General features: G+C 45.2%; 1 protein-coding gene across 1 annotated transcript; it reads right to left on the reverse strand.

Annotated features, from left to right (window-relative positions):
• Positions 1-8,086: 8,086 nt before the first annotated feature.
• SNX5 (sorting nexin 5) lies at positions 8,087-23,058 on the reverse strand. The gene is made up of 13 exons (XM_021540252.4): positions 22,986-23,058; positions 16,032-16,136; positions 15,431-15,541; positions 14,789-14,910; positions 14,348-14,471; positions 13,618-13,713; positions 12,656-12,761; positions 12,501-12,576; positions 11,617-11,656; positions 11,427-11,513; positions 10,194-10,353; positions 9,373-9,458; positions 8,087-8,643 (listed from the first exon to the last, which is right to left on the reverse strand). Exons 1-13 carry the CDS (start codon positions 23,016-23,018, stop codon positions 8,596-8,598), a joined length of 1,194 nt encoding a protein of 397 aa, XP_021395927.1. The 5' UTR covers positions 23,019-23,058; the 3' UTR covers positions 8,087-8,595.
• Between the last annotated feature and the right edge of the window lie 311 nt (positions 23,059-23,369).

Raw genomic sequence — 23,369 nt, forward strand, 5'->3', positions numbered from 1 at the left:
CTTTTATGATTAGCTGGTTTCTGCAGACCAAATGATCCTGCCTGAGGAAAACCTTCCAGCCAAGCATCGTGTTTCTCCCTCCAGAGCACATCCTCCAGCTTGCCATTTCACTGAAGCACACAAATACTATGTGCACAGTCCCAAAGAGAGCAAATAAATCTTTCATTTTCCCCTTGTCTCCTCAAGCAAAGGCTGAGCCATGCACAGCACCCAGGTGCCACATTGCATTTTGTAGCCCAAAGATTTTCTAAGTCATCCTCTCCAGAGCTCCTTGAAATGTCTGACATAAAGAGATGGTGTGTATGTATGCAAAAGATGGACATAAAACCTCCCAGCACTGGTTCCATTAACATTGCCTCCTGCCTTTCTCCTGCAGATGTCCTTTTTGCCAATCAATGCCACAAAGGAGGAAGATGCTGTCATGAGGTTTAATGCAAGATATTTGTTTACCCCCAAGCAAGTTCTTTAGCCCCTTCTTTTAACAAAAGGATGTCCTGATCCTCTAGAAAATTAAAAGAACTGGCTCCATACAACACACAATTTCCAGAACGGTTGTCATCAACAACCAAATTGAAGATTAACAAAACCATCTGTTTTCATTTATTGCCTTTTATTCCTCCTTTTGCACCTAAGGGACAGGCCAGGGGTTTCTTTTTCACATGGTCTCATTGGCATCAGTGAGTGGTTTCTGTGACACCTTGCACATTTTACAGGCCAAAGGCCTAGAAACTCTGAGAATCAGGTGGCCCTAAAGAAACCCAGCCAGGCCCTACACCAATGGGCTAAACAGTGCCAGTTCAGCCCCAGAATTAAGGGTTAAGCAGGCATTCTGCAACAAACAGATGTGAAGCTTAAAAAGCCCAGCCTCCTGTCAGGGAAGAAGAACCCCATCCCAGCAAGTTGAAGACACCTAGAACACACAGCATTCCCAGCTATTGATGGGAAAATAAAGCAGCACAGAGGGTGGGACTTGACTTGTGCAAATATACCTAGGGAGGGCTGGTGGTGGAAAGGAGGAGGTGGCACTTTGTGGTCAGTCATAAAAGGAAGACATGGATCAGGTGGCCTTGTGGTGACTCCAGACAGACGTCACAACTTGCCTTATTCAGGGCTGGGCAAACACAGCCAGGGAGCCCTGCTGGTGTAAATCAGTCTTGCGTTGACTTGAGTCAACACAGCCATGCCAGGTGACATCAAAAGACTCTCTCCTAGTGTGAGAAGAAGCAGAGCAAGAGGGTTGTTTGAACATTCTGCACTGCATCAGAGTCAGGCTGTGGCAAGGCTGGGAACAGCTGCAAGGGAAATCCTGGAGCAGCTTTAGGAAGGATACAAGAGTTCTGAGATTTTGACACCATTCCCATCACACTGGGTGCCAAAGGTACCTTAAATTCATGCACAGTATCCCTATGAGCAATTCCAAGAGGGGTCCCCAGAGACTCTGCTGCTGATTTAACACATCATGTTGAAAGCAGTGACTGGTGTGCAAAGAGAAGCTGATGAGCACAGCTCCTTTTCCAGGCAGAACACCTCGGTCTACCTGCAGGAATATCCTCTGGAGTCTTGAAACAAGTCCAGTTTCATGAGCATCAGCTCAAAAACTTGACTCCAAAAACACTGCCAAGCAAAGGCTAAAGCTCACCAAGTCAGACATGGCCTTCTCTTTTTCTGTTCCAAACACAACTTGGGGTTGCAATGGTGTGAACAGCAGTGCGACAGAACCAGACCTGAACTAAACAACTGACAAACCTGTCTCCAAAAGAAGGGAAATTCCTGGTCCAGTGGTGATCAGAATCTACAGGTGATCAACAATAACTGGTGTACATCAGTGTTAACCTGTTTATCTGGCCTCTGAAGCAGTCCACAGGCAAGAATGACAACCCTGGTGATAGGTAAGGTATTAATGGGTTGGCAGCATCCAGGCAGCTCAGCCTTTATACAGCTTGACGATGTCAATTAACAGTAATGGTTTGACAAAGTTAGTTAACCCACCACAGGCTTGTCTGGTCTCAGCTCCTGAGGGAACTGGATCCTCCTGCAGAGCTTGCAGAGGAAAGGTGGCACCAATATGTCCTGAAAGATCTGTCAGGATCCATCCCCATACAAGCCGCCAATTGTCCGAGTTGGTGCTTGGCACCAATCAACGGTGGATGGGAACTGTTACCACCAGTTTGTTACCTTACTGTAAGGCTTTCCTGCCTTCTCTCTGTGAGTTCTCATGGGCAGCTCCTCACAGCTCTGACTCCTTTTCTTTCTTCTGCATGGCCAGCTGACTCCCTCCTGTCCCTGTCACGACAGCCTAACCTTTTCTGTCCCCAGCAGCACATACTAACCCTAGCACGACTGCCTGACCCTCACTCCTCACACAGCACAGCCAACTGGCCCCGCTCTCCTCTCCAGCAACTAACCCACTCTTTTATAACACCCATCCTTATTGGACCCTCCTTATTGGACACAGCTGTGGCCTATTAAAGGCAAGGCTGTTCCTGCTCTTTGGTAATTAGTACAGCTGCAACTCCTCAGGGGTGAGATTGTCTTCAGCGCTGTCTCTATTCTCCTACAGTCCATCCTCCCACAAAGATCTGCTGCCTCTTACACATCTCAGAAGGACAGGGCAGCTCTAAACATCTGGGAATTTGCAGGAACAGATGGCCAGCTGCTCGATTGGCACACATGGCCCAAACTGGTGTTCCCACCTGCAGCAGCAGAAGCAGCCAGGATATGTTAAAGATTCCAGGTAGAGAACACAGAACCAGCACAGCACAGAGGCCTGTAGCTCCAAGAGGTCCAAGGCAAGAAAAGGCAGAGAGGAAAGGTAGAGGGAAACAGGAATGAGAGGAGCTGCAGAGTTAAATGGAGAGACATACACTGAAAGTTTGCTAAGTTATCTTACTTCCAAGTGAAAATCCCTCCTGCTTCTCACAGTAATCAGGGCACTTAAAACTAGTCATAACCAGCTGCTCCTACTTCCTTTGTCCAGCTCTTCTTAAATGCACAAGCAGCCCACTAAGAAACAGAGCAAATATGTGCAAAGATTTGCAGACAAAGCCAGAGACCTTTGGAAACCACTGAGTAGAAGCAAGCACCCCTCTCCCAGCACAGAGGCAGCTGTGCTTTACAGTAGGACAGTTTCCAATGTTTTCTTTCTCTGTGCAGACGAGGGATTTCCTGTCCTCCATGGCAACCACTTTGCATTTACTGAAGGAGGCTGTGCCAATAATCTCCAGAGCAGAATGAAAATTTTTAAAGTGGCACTGCCTCTTAGCTCCTGGCTTTAACTTGCTGATGTTTTCCACACACGTGGTTCCAGTCCATTCTTCTGCCCTCCTTAAAAGTGTTGCCAGTTGGGGTAAGATTCCAGTGCTGCATGGCCCGTGCAGAGTGTTTCTCAAGCACTGGTGACACAAGTCTTTCTGAAGAAGTCACCAACCACCAGCACCTCCCAGCAAGAGCTGTCTTTGCACCTTCCAAATGACAAGGTTTTTGCATTTTCCAGCAAGGCACAGCTCCCAGCTTGAACACACTCCCTGTCATGAAGACAGCCCTGAACTTTGATGGCCCAGGTCTGCCTGTTACAGGTTTAGAAGTAATCTTGCCACTTTCCTGGAAAGGAAGCACTCAGTGGACCAGTGCTGGTCCAACAGTTCCAAAACACAGCTGAGCCAAACTAAGCCTCCCCAGCAAGGTGTCCTTCTCCACCCCCTCTGAGTTGCCCTTGCTTAGGTCTGTGTGCTTCTCGGCTCCAGGGACACAGATTCAGTGCAGTGACTTGGCAAAAAGCCTTTGTTTTGTTTTGGCCCATCTCACACCATTTTAGCGAGTTACATCAGCTTGGCCTGAGGCCACACGAACATCAGGACCAGCCCAAGGCATGCAATAAGAACAAAATAGGAGGGGAAGTGAGGCCATCCCCTTGCAGTGACAGTGAGTTCATGATGAAACTACATCCATTGCTGTCTCACATTCTACTGTAGTATAACATCCCTTATTAACCCCTTACACTGAAAGAGGTTTTGTTTAGCAAGGCCTTCAAGGAGGAACGGTTCAAGAAAGAGCTGGAAGCTCCTGAGTAAATTATAATAAACTTGAGGTACACTTTTGGGCTGAGTCACAGGTGCAATCTAAACTCCCTCTGCTGTTTCAGAGTGGAGCTCTCTTCTTTCTACTTTTTTCTTTTAAAATCCCTTGGCAAGGGAGCCGAACAAAATTGATCCTAACTAAACCAGACATAATAAAGCAGGACATTGTTTTCAAAGCAGGCAGTAGACTAGCATTAAACAGGAACCTTAAAGTTCTTTTTCACTCCTGTTTTATGTCAGTGAATCAGACTCTCAGGGGCCTTTTCCTCAAATGAAACAGGAACATTTTTCAGTAACAGCAAAACATCATTAAACACAAGGAACAAAACCAGAATGAGAATCCCTGAACTGATAGGGAAGATTTCTACAGTCTTACCTAAGAGAGGTTAAGGTACTACAAGCAGTAAGTGCAACAGGCCACTGCTCTTTAGCTTTGAGTGCTGACATAAAGGCAAAGCACCAGCACAGGAGCTCTCACAACACATTTCTACCTGCCCTGGACCACAGCAGCCTCTCTTGCAGAAAGTGACCTTGCAATTCTACTGCCAAGTAAAACAGACCCACAGAAGAGAGCACTAAAAGTCACTTAAACTGACTGAAATGCTTCACTGCACTGGAGTGGAGGCAGAACAGTGACATTGGCAGCTCCCACATCTGCACAGAAGAGCAGCAAACCACAGCTAAGGGACAGCCAAACTCAAAACCACCCGCATTCGTTTGACTGCTTCCAAGAGCAGCTGATCAAGACAGCAGGAGCCCTGGAATGGAATTTCAGATTCAAGTTAATTTCCTGGATCTGACAAAAACTCCCCATGGAACCAGAGGCAAGTCCCCTTCTCCACACACCATCTGAATTCCCTGTCCTGTAAAACAGGCACCGTTCCTGTTGCTCTGTTTAAGTCATGAAGCGCTCCTAACAGGGATTATTTTTAGCATGCAAGCATGACAACCCAGCTGAGCTGGACTCTGATCTCAGCTGGGCCTTCTCATTGGCTTTGCGATATTAAAAGTAAACAAAAAGCAAAGCTGAGTCCACACCAGAGCTCAGCCACCAGGCAGCATTTTGATAGCAGATGAAACACAACTTTTGGTAAACAGGGAGCTGCAGATCCAAAGCTGCAGCCAGCCAACAATGTGAGGGATTACGTGGATCCCCAGTGGCTGCACTCGTTCACTGGTGAGCAGCGATCCGCCAATGGACCAACTTCAAACCCATTTCAGACACTACAGTGTCACCAAGCAGTGATGCAGGTGTTCAGAAGGACAACCTGAAATCATTCTTAACTGTGCTCTCAACCATAGCAGCAAGTGCTGGGAGAGCAGGGAAGAACTGAAAACTCTAAGAACAGGAACTCTGCAGAGCTCTCTGCTTCACAGCACAAACTAGAAGCTTCTCTCAGTCTGATGAAAGAGACAGCAAGTCAGAAACTTAATATCTGCTGGGAAAACCTTCCCAAGTCCATGTTTTGAGAAATTAACATTTGCTATCAGAAGTGCAGCCCAAAGGCCTCAGATCAGAGCCCCTTTACAGAGTGTGCAATCCAGAAGAAAGGATGGAATTGAGAAAAGCAGAATAAATTGGGATAAAGAGCTCATGCCCATGGCTCTTCCAGGCTTTATGTATCCCAAAAGCGCATAAAACATTCTCCATTTTGTTTACCAGCCTCAGTGATGTGTCTTCCTAGAATCATGACTACTTGGATAATGTCAGGGCAAACCACTTCCTTCCTGAAGTACATTTGATTCTTAATCATTCCTTTTCTCTGTCTACAAACCCACTTTATTGCAGCACCTGGAATCACAACCTTGTACAAGCGGACACATTTTTAAGCCTTTCTTATGGGACCAGCTTAGTTCCCATCTGAAGCTTTTCCTACAGCTCAATGTTTAACACACCTTAGTGTTTGACCAATTTCGACCAAACAGTAGATTTTCCTCTGCCCTCATTCAAATAGGGCATGAAGAACTGACATCTGCAGCATGTGGCTTTTCCCAGCAGTTACCATCACAGTGATAAGGCCTGTGCCTGCTCTCAAAAGCCAGTTTTTAACTCATAAACTAGAGGAACAAGCTTTCAAAGTTAAAGTTAACCTGCTTTACAGATGGGATCAGTAAATATACATTAGTCAATCCTTGTTTGAAACATCTGTGAGACTCTGCTCTCATCCACCCCAACCAGTCTTTTAAAGTAAGTCTCAGTAATATTTCTAAAAACTTACTTTCACACTGATGATAACACTGATTTGCCTAAGTTGATCTTCATTCTGCTAAGGCTTTATTCAAAGCCCTGCTATAAGAAAAGACAGGTCCAGTGATATTACATGTCTTAAAGCAATATTTGTCCTTTATGAGCAGGCTGCCTTCATACTCAGCTAATTTCTCTTATGAATCAACATCTGCCCAGCTGCCTGGACAGGTAAGAAACTGTGGGGTGCAGCAGCCTTTTCAGAACTTCACCTCAACTCAGCCTGAGAGGAAAGGCAGTAGCAGGTAAGCAGTGGCTGTTGCAGCCTGCCACCCACTGGCTTCCAGAGGTGTGAGCTGTGTTGGGGCTTATTTTCCAAGTCACCACGCTGAAGCTGACTGCAATGCACTCTGCTGGCAGCAGCTGACACGCAGCAGCTTCCTTCAGAACAACAGTGGCATTGGCAGACTGCTTTACAGCTTTCTTGCAGCTCCTGTAAATTAACTGCAACTACAATAACTGCAACATCAATATAAAGTCATAATTACAGCCATTTGAAATGTTTAACATACTTGTAGTCTGTTCACATTAATATCTTGATTTGGATTAAGGTATGTCAAGAATTTAAAGTGCCAACCACACAAGAACAAACATCTTGTGGAAAAGCTCCAAAAGGGTATTTGAAACAGAAAAAGGATCTCTCAGTTAGCTTCCAACACTGCCACTGGCAGTGCATGAAACCCACCATAGTGTGGGCCACTTCTGGGGTTGGGACATAAAGTGTTGCAAAAACGTGTCAAAAACAACTGCACCCTTTCTCTGGAGAAAAAGAGAGCCTGTGAGCCAGGTTGAACTAGTTTAGGATAAACAGTATGCTTTTTTTAGGAAAAACCAAAGCTTTGCTGGCATGAACCATCCAGTTTGGGACCACTGATGGCCCCAGGACAAGTGTTAGGAGCTTGACATCTGTCATAGGAAGCATCACTGTCACCTATCAGCTATATAGAGGCTACATATGCATGAACAATGTGCTTATGGCAAACAACCCCAAGTTGAAACTATTCCTGCCAAACAAAGGAAAAATGAGTTCACACATTCTTCAGCTACTCTACTGCAGGATAGTGTGGCTGGCACAAGCTGCTCAGTTTTCATGGAATATCAAGAAGAAAAAGCAGTAGGTCACAGGGAAGTAAACCCTTAGAAACTGCCACAGAGCTGCCCATTCTCAGAGCTTCTCTGGTTGAAGCTGCTTCAGGCAGTCTGCCCAGAGCACAGCCACAGAGCCCACTTTGAGCATGATTAGAAGTTTAGTCACATTAAATTAAGCGAGGCTGAGACACTCATCTCACCTAAAAGCTGCCTTTGGGAGGGTCTGACTCACTGGCCTATATCCATGCATGCCAAGTGATAGTAAACTGTCCAATAACGGCCCTGGGGTTTATGGGCTGGGCCACCTCAGCTATGGCAGTGTGAGCCCAGCTGCTTCAATAGGTTTATACCTTACAGAAAGCTGTCCAGGCCTATGCTTCCAGAAGCCCTGAAGATTTAAACAGCCTCTTGCTGCTAGTAGGAGGTATAAAATTACTTTACAATGCTGTACATGCAGCACAGGGGAAGTAAAAGTTGCAGCCAGCCACTCAAATAGCAATGTGACTTGAAGTCCACACATTTCATTTCAACATCCATTCCAAGTACAATCCTCTCAAGTCAAATATTTCTCTCCAGTGATCTGAAGAGTTCCAGGTGATGAGTAATTTGTGATAGTTGTGTGTCTGAAGCCTCTTTATCACTTTACATCCCACACAAATTCTTGCCATACAACAGCTTGTCATGTCAGACATCTTTATTTGCTGTGTTGCCCAAGTACAAATAGTGAATGTAGTTATAGAAATTCAAAATATATTGTTATAGAAATCTGTCTGGGAAGTGGAATGCTAGGATATTCACTTTATAAAATTATTACTCTTAAGTCACTCTCACTTGGCAAGTTTTATATATATCAGGGCCATGAAGAGACAGATTATGATCCTGCAAAAAAGGAGTTCTCAGTAAACTTTTTCTGCTAGATGAAGTCAGTCAACAGCAAATTAATTTCTCACATTTGACTCATTTTGAGTTATCAGCCAATAGGATGTTAGCTACATCCAGACAATTCATACACAATTCAGCTCCCATTTATACCAATAAAGTCAGTGTATCACTATCAACATACCTAAGTATTAGTGAAACAATCTCCGTGACAATATTATTTTAAGCTAATGAAGTCAAGCCAATAACTTGCCCCTGGCTATTGAGTGCAATTGATGCTTTTGTCACATTTTCAGAGTAAGATCCTCAGTTCTTGAACAAGTCAATACAGCTCTGCAGGAGAGACACATTGTTCTGCAAAGGAAGAAAATTAGTTTCAGATGAGGATGACTGATAATTCAATTCCTGCCTTTCACAATGAAGTAGCTTCCCAAATAGTGGGTCAGTCACAGGATTTTGTAGCCTGTGTCAATGCTAAAGATTTCCTACTGCAAAGACAAGCATTTAAGCAGTAAAGAATCAAAACCAGATCACACATTCCACAATCTCCCTCTTCCTGCAGGCCTGCAACCATGCATCAGTTTGTGATAAGAAGAGGTGTAAGAGCCAACAGGAAACTTTTAAAGTGGGCCAAAGTGAGCAGTGTTGTCAAGGCTTTGTGTCACATTCCAGTTCAGTGCTGAAGTAGCTGCCTGTGGTGAAGTCCAGTACTCTCAGGGAGTGGGACATTAGACTTCCCTTCTTCAAAGGAAGCTGAGGATGCACAGCTACTGCTTTGTTCTCTACACTAAGTTAACAGACCCCTCAAGCCTGCCTAGCAAAGCTTGGCAGAGGTTGCTATAAATCCAACATCCCCTCCACTGACAAGCCAAGTGACAAGATTGACAGCCTGATCACAAGCTGCAGGATGTGCTCCTGTTCCAGCACTCAGAAGCACTGGAAGCAGCAGCTGCCTCTGGTAGAGGGCTCAAACCTTACAGATGAGGCTGCCTGATGGGAAGTCAGATGACCCAGCAAATCCTCCCAGTTACACATTATTAATTTCTCTCAACCCATGCCTGTTAAATTCCAAAAAGAACACACCTTTGCATGTTTTATTTCCAGTTCTGCCATTTCAATTAAGTTTTTACGAAATGCTGCTATTCTCTTCTGTTTGAAGCTCATCAGTTCTGTAGAGAAGGAAAAAACAAAGGTAAGAGATATACAAAGTGTGACAAGTAATGCCCCTTATGTTTCAGGATTTCTGTTGTGCAGCTCAGAGTACAGTATTTGATCAAAAAAAAAGGTTAAAGAGTTAGTCTTGCTTTTTTTAGACAGAGGTGCAGTCATCACATGATACACAGCTTAAGACAGAAAAGCTTTGTAGGAAGACAGCTGGAACAAACCAGAAATAAGCCACACAAGCTCTGTGAGAACCTGGATCATTTAAAAGCCAGATACACTAAAGGCACAGCATGTATACCATGAAAGCATATTGCCTCTGCTTTATATTGTCCAAATCTATAAATATATATACACACATATACTCTTCTACTGAGAACCAGTGTTTGAAACTCTGTATAAGACACTCAGCTGTACTGGGACAGAGCAAAAGCCTGTTTGCACAGCTCTGACTGAGCTAATTAGTTACCCTCTAGTAGTTACATTCACATGGAGGCTGAATTCAGTCCAAAAAGCAAATACTAGGGGGCTTATAAATAAGGTTGATGTAGTACTGACATAGCTCTGCTACAGAAAATTACTTCCAAAAATGTGTAGCTACATTAGTTTTACAGCATCTATCTCTACTGTCCTTGGAATGTCCAGACTGTTCAGGAGCCTTCAGCAGCCTTCAGAAGGTCAGATGGAGACCTTGGCTGCATTAAGCTCTCATTTAAACATAAGCTCAGCAAAGCCTGTCTTACCTTGTTTAGCAGATTCTGAAATCTTTTCAAACTTCTGACAGCAGTCCTGTTGGTGTGCCTCAGCCAGCCTGACGTCCTTGCTCTTTAGTCTGGCTTTGTCTAGAGCTTTGTTTGAGTTCTCATAGTCAACAAGAGCCCTGGTTCGTCTGTACAGGAGATCCTGAATAGACAGAAATAGCACACCAGAGCCTTAGCAGGACTACTTCCCAAACTGAGGTTACAACCACCTTAGCAGCAGGAGGTTTCACTTCTTTCAGCACCTGATTCTGCTTTTTCAAACAAGTTATTACAGCCTGCTCTTGGCAGCTTTTCACAGTGCAGCACTACATTTTCAGGACAGCCAGTTATGCCCTAGTGAAGGAAGTCTAAGGGCTACTATAGGCATTGTTTCTTCCCTTAAAGTAGTTTCTCCTGCTGTAAGGTGGATATCTCCACTAAGAGCAAAAAGCACTTTCTGAATTCCCTCAGTCTACTTCCAGCAGACATTTAATTTGTTGGAGATATGACAGTTTGAAGCACTGCACTAACCTAGACAGGAGAAGTAGCACAGGTCTCTGAGCCAATTCCTTCCTAATGCAGCAGGAGTACAGATGTGATGTCTAAATAACAGTACACCCCAGGCAGGGAGGCTGGAGTGGATGTTCTGGGGTACCTGACATTACAGGTAAGACACTAGATTAAGAGGACCAGTAGGTTGTATCTAGGTGCCTTTTTTCAGCATAGTCATCCCCTGTCAAATCAAGTTTTGATTAGAAAAGAGTTGCCAACAATGCCTTTGCAGACACATCAATTTACCAAAGCCCTCTTGGAAGCTCAGACTCCAAGAGTCTTTAAAAGTTACCATGTACTTGTGCTAAGGTACTCTAAAAATCCTGAAGTCAATCACAACTACTAATTAGTCATCACTGATTTTATTGGCAAGTCCCTGAGTACTCAGGCAGGGAACAGGAAAGAAACTGCTGCAGATTCAAATTCAGTTTGCACTAACTTACAGAAATTTAAAGAGTTCCTCCACTTTACATGCCAAAGAAAAATTGGTCCAAGGTCTTCTGTAAGTGGCTGGGCTCCAGCTAGCTAATATACAGCTTCTATATTCTGCTGTGGTTTAAGAGTCTCAGGTTTCTTAGGCAAAATAAGGGTCCACTTTCCTGTCTTCTTAAAGCACAAAGAATACCATGAGTGAGTCATGTTGCCCATAACAAAACTAAGCTTCAAAAAGAAAACTGTTCTCACCTTAGCAGCTTCTATATTGAGCATGTAGTATCTCAGTAGTTCAGAGAGCTTTAAGTCTTCATCAGATGAAACTCTACTCTCTACCTTCTGCGGAAGGAAAAAAAAAAAAACAGTTGGTGTGTAACAGAACAGCAAGATCCAGAGTCAGAGAGTCTTCTCCCCCACACCTGCCCCTAGCAAAGCTTCTTACCCTGAGTTTCTCAAAGAGCTCTGCAACTTTCAACAAGTATCTAGTGAAGGGAAGAAAAAAAAAAAAACATAAATATGTTTGAGATACTTCTTAGTCTGATAAATGCCAGGATCAATTGGCAGGAAACCAGGATGCTTGAAGGCTAGAGTTTACTCCTGTACAGAGATCCAAACAAGGGCTTGAAAAACACTCATTTAGGCAAAGACCTGAAGAAAAGGTTCAATGTGTTGGATTTCAGCTTACCAGAGTAGTACAGCTGAGCAGCTCAACACCATTTAATGTAACAATGCTGATCTCCAGAGCATAAAGGTCTTGTGGAGACTTTGTCTGCTGCTATCCAAGAGGGATGAGCTGACTTGTTTATTCAGCTATAAACTCTGTTTTAACAAGGTCTTGGTAAATTGATAGCAAAGTCAAAAGGTGGAAGAAGTCACCTCAAAAAAAGGAACTGGGTTCCCCTAGCTTAAAAATCCCCTACTATTCTGGAAGTGCAAAGGTCCAGAAGGTAGTACAGACCTAGTGTAAGCTGACCTAGTGCAGTAATATTTAACAGCACGTTAGAACACATGCACATAAACCCTCTCTTCAGGGGTCTCCAGCAGTTTGTGATGTGAAGAGAATCAAGATTTCTGTTTAGGAGGAGTTTGATGACCAGCACAAGTAACCTCTAGGCCACAACTAGCAAGTGATCAACTAGTTCAGTTAAGTGCAAGTGATAACATTAGGTCTGCCACAGCAGGAGTGCCAGAAGAAGGAAAGTTTAATGCCACTTGCATGCAACTCAAGAACCTCAAACCACCTATGACTCAATCCTCTGGATTTTACAGAAGAAATTTGGTATTCCCAGACTCGGGATATGTTTATGAACAGTTGGAATTGCTTACTTTTTGATAACTGTAGGCTCTTCTAATGCCAGGCTGTTCAAACAAGCTGAAGTATAAATATAGTCATCTGCAACATCTGCAAGAACAAGACAAGGTTTTCAGGCTGAAATTATCAAAACTGCATGATCTCTTGAAAGGGCTTTGAAAAGATTCACTTTTATGAGATCTTGTCATCTTATCTGCTTTTGCACATGCATCCTTGATTCTGTTGTAGTAGTTCACAAGGAAAGTCTTCTCTTGCTCAAAAAAATCTTCTACTTCCTGAAAAACAATATGACCAGTTAAGTCAGTAAATGCAGAACACAAGCTCTACCCTGTTTTAGGAAGGGCCAAAGAAACAACCATAGCCTGGGCATGAGCTTCAGGCCCACCAATCCCTATGGAAAAACTGCTCAAGACAAGATATGAGCCAAGGGTTGACATCCCAAGCCACCTGGCAGATTTCTTCCTCACTAAGCAGTGAAGATGAAGTTGACACTCAAATACTGATGCAGGTTGTCTGAAGCAGCCAGTAAATTATGAGACAGCCCTGAGGAATCCCAACTGCTGGAATTTTATTTCCTAGGCCTGTTGCAACAATGTAGCTAAGGACTAAGCAGTTTTCAAGCTTGTTTCTCATCCACACCAAACATGATACATATTGTAATGTTCCATGGCACTGCTCATAGGACTATGAGCTTATTGGGAAGTGCTGCCGTGGCAACACAACACAAAAACTGGAGAAAGACCAGTATTTGGTATTTGATCTTGTTTAGTATAAGCAGAAACCCATAAATCATGTCTGCTCAGAGCTCCAGAGCAGACAAAGGCCACAAGCACGTTTCTTGAACATATAATTCCTTCCTCTCCAGTATCAGGTATTAAGGTAGGTTTTCTGCATCCAGGAACTTTAATTATATACTGAAATTGAACAGCCTAAAGCTACAGTGTCTTATTTCCATAGAAATCAGAATTAATACAGGCTACTCCCCTCAACTGGGAGAGTAGTAACAAGGCAAGTTAATGTCAATAGCTGAGCCTCATGCACAGCAAACCTGAAGCAGACAGGAGTAACTTCCCTGGAGCAGGAAGCAAGAAACACTCAAGATTAGAGTAAGAGACAAAACAACAACCGTACCTTGACTCCAGAGAAGAGGACCTCATCAGCACTCTTTACTACACTTTTTAAAAAACCACCAAACATCTCTTTAGTGTTTTTCCTCCGAACACTCAGCTGTAATAGAGAGGCCAAAGCAGCTTTAAAGTTATACCGGGGAAGGGAAAAAAAGTTACTGTTTTGATACTTGCAGTGTTAGTAGCATGCTTTACACTTAGCATATATCACAGAAGGTTGATTTCCAAGCCCTCCATCATACCCATATAAAAATGTAACATGTAACACTTGGCTTGGCTACAATTAGTTCAACTGTTCTGTGCCATGGATTTTTCCAATTCCAATAAACAGCTCTGTGTCGCCCTGCACATCTTGGCTCAGCATCTATCACTCATAATTAGGTGTGATAAAACATATGCAGGAGTGACTTTAATACACCTCCATTCCTCCACTTTAGGACCATGCAACACAGCACAGGTACACCAGAGCCATACATGTTCCCACAATAAAGACATGCAAAGGTGGCTTCCTAACCAACTTGACAAGGATTTAGAAACATGGTGAGATTTAGAACAGAGAAAGGTCTAAAGGGTCAGGCTTTCACCCTTGAGTCATCTCACAGAAATACTTGTAATATCTCCTTGCTGATGCTGCACATAGATCCACACAACATACTGACTGTGCCCAGCAAAAAACAACAGCACTCCCAACAATATGCCTTGCTTGGAAAGGGAAACAAGGAAAAAAGTCTCACATCTTGGTCATACTCCAGGAAAACATGGAAATTGCGATCTTTACTGAGCACAGGATGAGAAGCAATCCGCTGCAGGAAGATCTCATGTGATGAAACAGTCTTCTTGAAAACAGCAAGGTATTCACTGCAAGGAAACAACAGACTGAGATCCTCTTTGTACTACCCTCTTCAGTATACAAAGAACCGATTTAAGTTTAGCCCATGAAAATATTCAACTGCAGACTTCTGAAATAGCCAGCTTGTGATAGCAAAGCTACTTTCAATCTCTTTAGCTAGGAAGTTTTCCAGCTTGAAAACCGGAAAAGCTGGGCCACTCCCCAGCTCCAGGATTTTCAAGACACCCTTCAAAACAGAGACACTCAAGATCAGTTATCACCAAAGGAGTTTCTCTCCCAGGAGGCTTCTCTAAATGCAGCTTTTGGCAGTATTCGTTTTACTTACGCTTCCAGCTCTTGCTTCATTTTGGCAAACTCTTCTTTTGTCATGGACACTTCTCCTTCCCCCAGCTTCTGCATCTTCTCTCTGGGACCATCAAAGTCAGGCTTTGAAGGTGCTGGAGGTATCTAAGCAGGGAATTGGTTAGTCATGGATATTAGCAAATCAAGTTTTCCAAGACTACTTCTAGCCTTCCTAGAAGGAGGCTCTTTTGCCTGGTCATAGAAAAGTGTGGTTAATAGTGCATGATTCAGGAATTCTAGGTCCCTGGTTTGTGTTATCCCTCCCCAGGAGGGAAACAGCTTCTGTAACCCATCCCATTGCTAGCCATCTCTTAAAGAATCATGATAGGAAGGAAAGCCCACATTTAACAGATTATTTCAGCATGCCATCTTCAGGCAGATATTAATACCACCACATACTCAAGGACTCTCACAGCATCTTTCACTGCTCCAAGCTATATGGAAAGTTAACATAAATGCCATACCACTCAAGTTGTTTAGGAATTAAGGCAACAGGAAGCATAGGGAACACCCAAGCCACAGAACACCAGTAACACTGGTAAAATATACTTTATACCGTTATTAGTAGGCACTTTAGATTGCTACAGTTTTTCACTTAGAATCACATTCTTTAGGAAGTACTTACAATGAGTCCTGCATACTCTTCAGTTTCAGTGAGTGTATCATGTAACCACACAAAGTCTTCATGCTGCCTTGTAACTGAAAACTCAGGGCTTTGAAAAGCTGGCAGTGTAGTCTGGAAGAGAATATATAGAAGCCCTACTGTTTTGTAAATCAGTGCTTTTAGAAACAGTTCTACCCAATTCCAAAGGAAGCTATTCTGCTTACTAAGAGCCTTGCCCACTCCCTTTTAGCTGATCTGGCACTTAGTCAACAGCACCACTAAGGAGACTGTTAGAAAAAAAAGTACTGTTTTAGAACAGCATTAATGCAGTTTGTTTTGAGGCATTTCACAGTAGCTCCCTTCCTACCCCCCAGCCTTCTGGTGTCTAGCTAGGATTCCTTAGCAAAGCCAACTACTTGCCTCTGTTTAGAGAGTTCAGATCCTAGGAAATCTGAAGTTTCTGCATATATATACACATCCTCAGGCCACATTTAAATGGAAAATCGCCATCTAGTTAGATTTTCTTCATTCCCAGCCCATCTTTGCAGGTATGTGTACTGCAAATACATGTGTTACTTGCAGTACACATACTCATGCAGCCTCTTTTTGCCCATGACCTTACCTTAGTGTGCACAGTGAACTTCACTCTGTCCTTTTCACTTAGGGCATCAGGGATATCAATTTGGAGAGAAGGATCAACATTCAGGTCTACAGAAACAGATCTCAGCTGCAAGAGAATTCACAGAATAATCCTTAATCAAGGATGTTTAGTGAAGCTGACTGATCATTAGCCATGAACAAGAACCACACTGCACTACACACCTGCCTTCAGGTACACACCTATGACCAAAATTCCTTTCCCAGTGATTCAAAGAGCCATAAACTGAGCCAGCATCTTCCTTTGGGGGTTTATTTCTTCTTTCATTAGAACAGAATGAACCAGAACATAATTTCAAGCCGACTCAAACTTTTAAAGAACAGTGGAACAGCTTTCTCAGTAGAAGATCCTCCAGATTACACATGAAGACTATCTTCTAAGAGGCCCTCCCTTGCTGCAGCCTGACAAATCCTTGCTGTTTTCTGCAGAAGGGAGAAACCACCAGAGATCAAGGTCACAACACAGGAAGTTTGCTGAAGAGTGACCGTCAGAGCCAGGAGGAATGCTGAAGTTATCTTTTGGAGATAATTCTGAAGGCCTTCTCAGAAAAGCAGGCTGGAGAACTGCACCAGGACTGCTATCTCACCACTCTGCAGCACAGACCACACCAAGCAGGAGCCTGCTACTACCTCTGCAGTGTACACTAAGCTTCAGCACCCAAGGCCACAAGCAAATGGTGCCAGGATTTGAGCAATCCTATCATATCACAGATGGCTAAATGCTGCCTCAAGCCTCTATAAAGCTGCCTAAGAACTGTTGATATAGTGTCCACCTTATAACACTGCCTGTTATAAGGTGAAGCCTTGCTTCCAAAAGGCTCTGGAAGCTCCTTCCCCCTAGGCTGGCCATCTGCAGTCCAGATCTGGTATGTGACAAGTCTCTCTGGCTGCCTGCAGAGGACACAGCTGCCAGGACAGACAGCATTTACCCCTGCCACTGGTCTCCCCTATGATCAGACTGCCGTGCATAAGTGAGGGATACCCCAGCCACTGCACCCTCCAGCCATGCTAACAACACTTCTATCTGCTGCATCCTCACTGTTAGCTCGAATTAAAAGGAGATAAGTAATACATAAAACTTTTTAAGCCTTACAGCTATGAAATGACCTTGCATGCAGCACATTAAGCTTCCCAGAAGATGGGAAGGCCAGAAGACTTTTAGCCCATCCTGGGCATTGCATTGGCAGTGAACACACTTACAGAGCATGCCCTGAAGCACAGTTCCTAGCAGTCCCAGGTGCTGTTCACATCCCACAGGACATGGTGGGACTCCAAACTCTACAGGGACTCCAACTATAATCATTTCCCTCCAGTCCCACTTAGGACAGACTATCATGCTCCCATACAGGCAAGCAATGCTGGTCCCTGCTAGGGACAGGCACAGGCCAAACAGAGGTTCATGGTTCAGAAGCCACTGACACAGGCTTGGGCAGAAGCTGCCCACCCCAGGCACTGCAGGAAGGACAGGTAGAAGGCCACCAGTCAGCACAGCTCACTGTTTGTTGCCAAATGAAAGGCAAGCTGGTTGGTGTTTCCCATTTCCCAGCCAGATAACAACACCAGCCAGAGCAGCAAGATGCAGACCCCAGTGTTTTACATCCTGCTTACTTCTATTTGCTGTCCAAACAGGATCAGCAGTGCTAACAATATGAACTGCTGAGTCTGGAAAGTATGATAAGCCAAAGGAAACCATTTCCTCTCAGCTAAACTAAGGAAAGGATTACACAAATCAGACAGTCCTGAATTTGTGAGCTTGCTTTCTTTCTTGTGGAGAAAGTAACCCATGATTACATGCTGTCTAGACCCCTCCATGCCTAGTAGTTTCTTACACAGGAGACAGAAAAGCACAAACATTAGGTGGTCCTACTTGGTCAGATTAAAGCAGTTAACATGTCACAAGCATGTGTCTCCTGGTACCCTGCACAAACTGCAAATGGGTCCTAGAGCTATATGAAACCAAGAATTGTAAGGTCCTGGTCTGCTCTAGTCCTGTGACGGTCACTGTGGGCTCCTAACTCCAGGCCAGAGACTGTTAGGATTACAGAATCATGGCTCAGACTATAAAGGGAACATTCACACTGTCTGACTTCAGGAGAGTGTGCTCTGTTTCCCCGACAAAAAGTGCTGAGGCAGCATTTGTTCCCTGAATGGGGGGGAAGAAGAAAGCCCCACTCCTGTCAGCACAGCTCTGTAAAGCACTAATTCAGGGAACACCCACAGCAGAGGTCTCACACCAACCCCTGACCCACACAAGCTCTGCTCTGCAGCACCAACAGCTCTGCACAGGGGACCTTTCGTGCCAACAGCTCTCCTGCACCCATCCTACAAGCAGGCATGGGGACAACCTCCTCATGGGCACACGAAGGCTGTGCAGAGCAAAAGAATTAAACATCCAGGCTGTTGTTTTACCACAGCAGGCATCCAGCCCAAGACTTTCCCAGGTCACCCCTCCATCTTCACTCTCTGGCAGCTCCTTCATATCCAGAGGCATTTATCTGCTAGGACGTCACTGCTTCCTCCCTGGACTCCAAGAAGTGGGGCAAGAAAACTGAAGGTTCCCCATCCAGTTACCAGAAACCAGTCTGTCACTCCTTACCCTTAAGGGATATAACCCAAGCTCAGCAGCTGGGAAGGGATTATTCTTCACTTGTAGCAGATGCCCAAATAGATACAGAGGACACACAGAATAGAAACAGCTGGGTTGTGTTGCAAACTGAAACACTCATCCAAAGCCAGCACAGTACTCTCAACTCTCATTTCTCTTCCCCAGAAGCAGCTTCTGGTTTGCAATTACTCCAGAAACTGTTACAGCTTCTCTGACACCTCCCACTTCTAAACTCAGGACTCATTAGAGACTTGCTCCAGGATTCCTAGGGTTTCTTGAGGATTCAAGCAAAACTACTCCCTGTTCAGTGCAGATACTGTCCACCCATCCAACTGGTAAATCAGAACAAAGCAGAGCCCTTCACAATAAATAGACATCATACTGGTTATCATTTCTAGGTTTCAGGACCAAAAGACTATAAATAGATATTATGGTACTAATTAGGACACCGTGATAAACACTTGATCTAGAAGCCCAGGCTACAGCAGAGATCATTACTGTGCCCAATCCAGGTAGAATTTTAGAACATAGAGATGCTAGGAAAAAAAAACAGTTGGATCACTTAAATACAAGGCAGTGATGACCATCAGCTAACCCAGACTTCTGCCTGACATACACTACATTTCTGATCAGGCCTCACCCAAATGAAAACACATCTTGATGCTTGCAGACACCCAGTGGGAGGAAACGTCCTCAGCCAGTGGAGTCTCTCAGTTCTGGTGAGAGGCCTGAGCTGCTGCTTTTACAGCTCCACCCTTTGCAGTTTTAGCATCAGCTCCAGATGACTTCGGTGTCACTTCTGCATTCTAACAAAAGAATCTGCCAGTGCAAGCAGCTGTGTACAACTTCTGACTGCTAGTGAAATATGTATTTGTTCTCAAAGACACATTAATCCAGGGGTTCTCCACATAGCCAGGCTCTTGGAAGGAGTAAGAAGCCCTTCCACAAGGGCTCACATGTCAGAGTTTTCTGCTTATTGTCAGCTACCTTTAAAAACCTTCTCCCCTTACTGATCACCTCCCTGCTGTCATTCAAGCAGAAGTAATTACATCTGCCACTACCTAAAAAACATTACTTTTTACAGAGCAGGCTTTCTAATTAAAGTTGTTTAGGTGCTCTTCAGAGAGCACTAAAAGATCATGGTGTTTTCTGGTAGGTTATACGGAGCTCTCAGTTCCAGAGGGCCTTGTTTTGACAACCAGGAATTAGCCACCAGAGGATCTGGCCAGCAGATATCAGTAGCATTAGCTGCTGGAACTACATTTTAGTCATATTCAGCACAAGCAGCTTAAGTTTCCTTTCAATCAGGATACTAAAAAGACATCTGAAAGCACACTGCAAGCATGCAGCACTATGGAGCACATGTGAAGCTTGGATTTTTCAGCCTTTGTGGCAGTTTGCTGTCAGCACTGACACTGAGCTGAACAGCCCTGAAGTGGTCTGGTTACACATAACCACGAAAACTGAAGCACTGCTTACTTATGCCATGGAAAATGCCTTCCCAAATTTGTGACTTCAAACTGAAGAACTCCAGTGACGCAAAGGTTTAATTATTTTGCTTAAAATAAAGATAAAGAGGGAATAACAGCTCGATGTAGTCACACTGAAATGGCATTGCTCAGCAAGTGCAATGCTTGCCAAGGAAGCAGAAGGCCCAGAGCACCTGTTGCCTCAGGCTGTGCAATAAACTGGCCCCGTCCTGCCAGAGGGATCTCTGCATCACTCTCTTCAGGAACTTGCAGGTTACACGCCTTTCCTGACAGAGGGAAGGACTCTATAAACATTCAAGGATGCCACATTCCGAGCAAAAGCTTTGCTGGCTCACCCTGTTCCACCAGCAGCATGCAGCACACCTCCACCCAAGCCAGGGCTTCCTCAGACGGAGGAGCCAAGCACAGCTTTGGCCATGCAGGCCCAGCCCCTGTGTGCTTGTAGAGCACAGTCTGGCCCAGCTCAAATGGAAATTGTGCAACAGCAGCAAGACCCAAGCCACAGTCAGCATCCCCGAGAATGCTTTGCTGACCTCCTACAGTGAGGCCAGAGCTGGTGGCAGGCCTCACCATGCTGACTGGCTTCACCTTCCACCAGCCCAAACTGCTGGGCCAGCTCCATGGAGGCTGCGTGTCCTTGAGAGTGCATTATCCCTGTCCAGGAGCTGGCACCCTGCTAACAGCTCACCTCCTCACTTGATTTCAGGCTCAGCAGCATGCAGAAGCAGGTTTTTGGCTAAGCACGGGCAAGATCTAGTATGGCCTCATTCCTTCCAGAATGTGCAGCAGAATTTGTCCAGGAGAGTCACCATTTGTGAATGATAACAGCAAGTCCCAGGCTATGACACAACACTTTGTCTTCCACTGATTGCTTTGAGAAAGAGGGGCTACAATACATGCTCTTAGTATTTTGATCTAGAACATTTCAACCGCAGACTAAAACCTTCAAATACCATGAAGCCACTGACATTAAGAAATACCAAGGTATTTACTCAAGCTTGGCTTGGAAGTCCCACCACTCACTTCAAATTCTAAAATGCCTTTTCCTCCCCCATGACAGATTACACCTTATTTTCCACTGCACTTTCAATCACCTTTATCCTACCCTCCCTTCCTCTTCCTACATATCCTGATCCTCTCCTGCTTTGCCACCTCAGGGTCAGTTTTTAGTTTATACTTAACAGTGTCTCCTATTTAAGTTAATACCTAATGAAGTTTCCTTTACAGGCATGAGTTTTATCTACTGGTCACACACCAGTTCCATATTGATGTTTCTTTGCCTAAACAGGAACAGACAAGATAGGAGCATTTTTATCCTCCCCCTATGCTGCTGGAATCCCAAGACAGCCCTACAACCTAAAACAAGCTAATCTTTGTCCATCGAGCATCAGAGTTTAAAGCTATTCCAGCCCCCACCACGAGAACATTTTCCCCTCCCCCCAATATTCCTGTCTGAGTTAGAAGGGCACATAAACACTCAAAATTTACCAAATGTTCCAAGAGAGTTGATATTTGACCTTCCCCTCTAGTATTCTCCAAGGGCAGACTCTTTTATACAAAGAGTTTCACAGGCAGCAGAAAAGAAAGCACTGGCCAGCTCACAGCTCAAAGCAAGCTACTAGAAAATGCTTCTTCTACAAACTCGTGTCTGTCCTACTGATTCAGGATTGTTTCAAAACAAGACTCATACGGAAAAGAAGCAGGGAAAAGGAAATTGTCCAGAAGTCAATAAAGACTTGTATTTCTAGCCTCCAAGTTAGTTAATATACATGCCTCAAAAAACTTGAGAAAACACAGACTGAAGAGACTTTCAGCACACCTAACAGCTTAAAGCAAAGTCATCTTCCTGCCAGTGAAGCTTAGTCACAATGCAAAGCCACATGCAGATGTGATAATATGAGTGGCAAATAGGCAACTTGCTGACTCTTACAAGGGCTGCCTTGCCTTCTTTTCAAGGTGTGTTCAGGGTAGTTATTAAACGCGGGAGTTTGGGTAGGTTGACCCAAGCAGCTCGTCTAGTAGAAGAGAGAGTTCCAATCAGTGTCTACACTACATAAACATTAATTCACAAAGTTCCTGTTTCAGCATTTCACTTGCATTTCCTCTGAGAAGTTGAGAGTCTTAACATTAGGAAATCCTCTGTGCTGGTTCAAAGGGAAGGCATGAAGCTCCTTGGCACTTACAGCTTCAACACTTCTCGGGAGAAAGGCATACCAAGCGAGCTGCTGATGAGACAACCAAGGCAAAGGGACACAGCAGGTGAAGCGGCAGCTGACAGCCCAATGAAGGCAGAGCACACAGCCAGGAGGCCGGTCACAGACACAGCAGGGCAGCTGGCCCACGGGGAAGAGCAAGCTTAACCCCGAGCAGCAATCGCCGGCAGAGCCCGGGGCCAGCTCCGGCTCCCGCATCCTCCACCTGGCAGGCCCGGCTCCCGCGGCTCCGGGGCCGGGTTATCATCTGCCCCGCCTCGGCACAGAGCGCAGCCCGCACCGGCTCACGGCAGCTGCCCTGCCCTGCCCTCCTCTTCCTCCTTCCCGCTCCGCTGCAATCCTCCCCGGCACCTCTCCCTCGGGGGCTGCCCCCACGCTCACCCGGCCGCTCTGACCCTCTGCCCTCAGGGGGCCGCGGCGCGCCAAAGGCACGAGGACTAAGGCGACTTACATTCTTTTAAAATGTCCAACACGGAGCCAAAAGCAAAAACCTGCCAGTGTCCCGGTGCTGCCGAGGGCAGAAGGAGCAGGGCGCTCCCCCTCACGCCGCGGGGCCGGCCCGGCTGCGCCCTCACCGCCCGCCGCAGCCGGAGCCGGGCCGCCACCCTCACCTTGTCCTGCGCGTCCCCACGGAGCAGAGCCATATCGCCGGGCGCACACAACCACCCCGCACCTTTCTCTTTCTCCTCCTCCCGCCACCTCCTCCTCATATAACCCGGGCGGAGCCTCCGCCGCCACACCCCCTGAGGGGCACTCGCCATCTTTGGCGAGGGCAGGGCGCTGCTTGCTCTCACCCATGATGGCACCACAACGCTGTGTTTTTTCGGCTTGTATTTAAAGATTTGGGTTGTTTTCCTTACAGACTTTCAAAGACCACCAAAAAAGCGTGAAATGGAGGAGACACGTTCCTCTCGCCACCTTTCGGGGCGCTCCAGCTAAAGAAAAAGGGCTGGGGCTAGCAGTGCGGGAAAACTACGTGTCCCATGAGGCAGCGG

This window comes from Lonchura striata, chromosome 3 (assembly GCF_050655825.1).
Source record: "Lonchura striata isolate lonStrDom1 chromosome 3, ASM5065582v1, whole genome shotgun sequence".
Lineage (NCBI taxonomy): Eukaryota > Metazoa > Chordata > Aves > Passeriformes > Estrildidae > Lonchura > Lonchura striata.

What these genes read in the sequence shown, in the direction of transcription:
- SNX5 (XM_021540252.4), bottom strand. Translation starts at nt 23,018, where the DNA reads ATGGCTCTGCTCCGTGGGGACGCGCAGGACAAG. An exon ending in AGTTCACTGTGCACACTAAG is followed by an intron (nt 15,542 to 16,031) that starts GTAAGGTCATGG and finishes ATTCTCTTCCAG; the next exon opens with ACTACACTGCCAGCTTTTCA. An exon ending in TTCAGAATCTGCTAAACAAG is followed by an intron (nt 9,459 to 10,193) that starts GTAAGACAGGCT and finishes CCTTCTCTACAG; the next exon opens with AACTGATGAGCTTCAAACAG.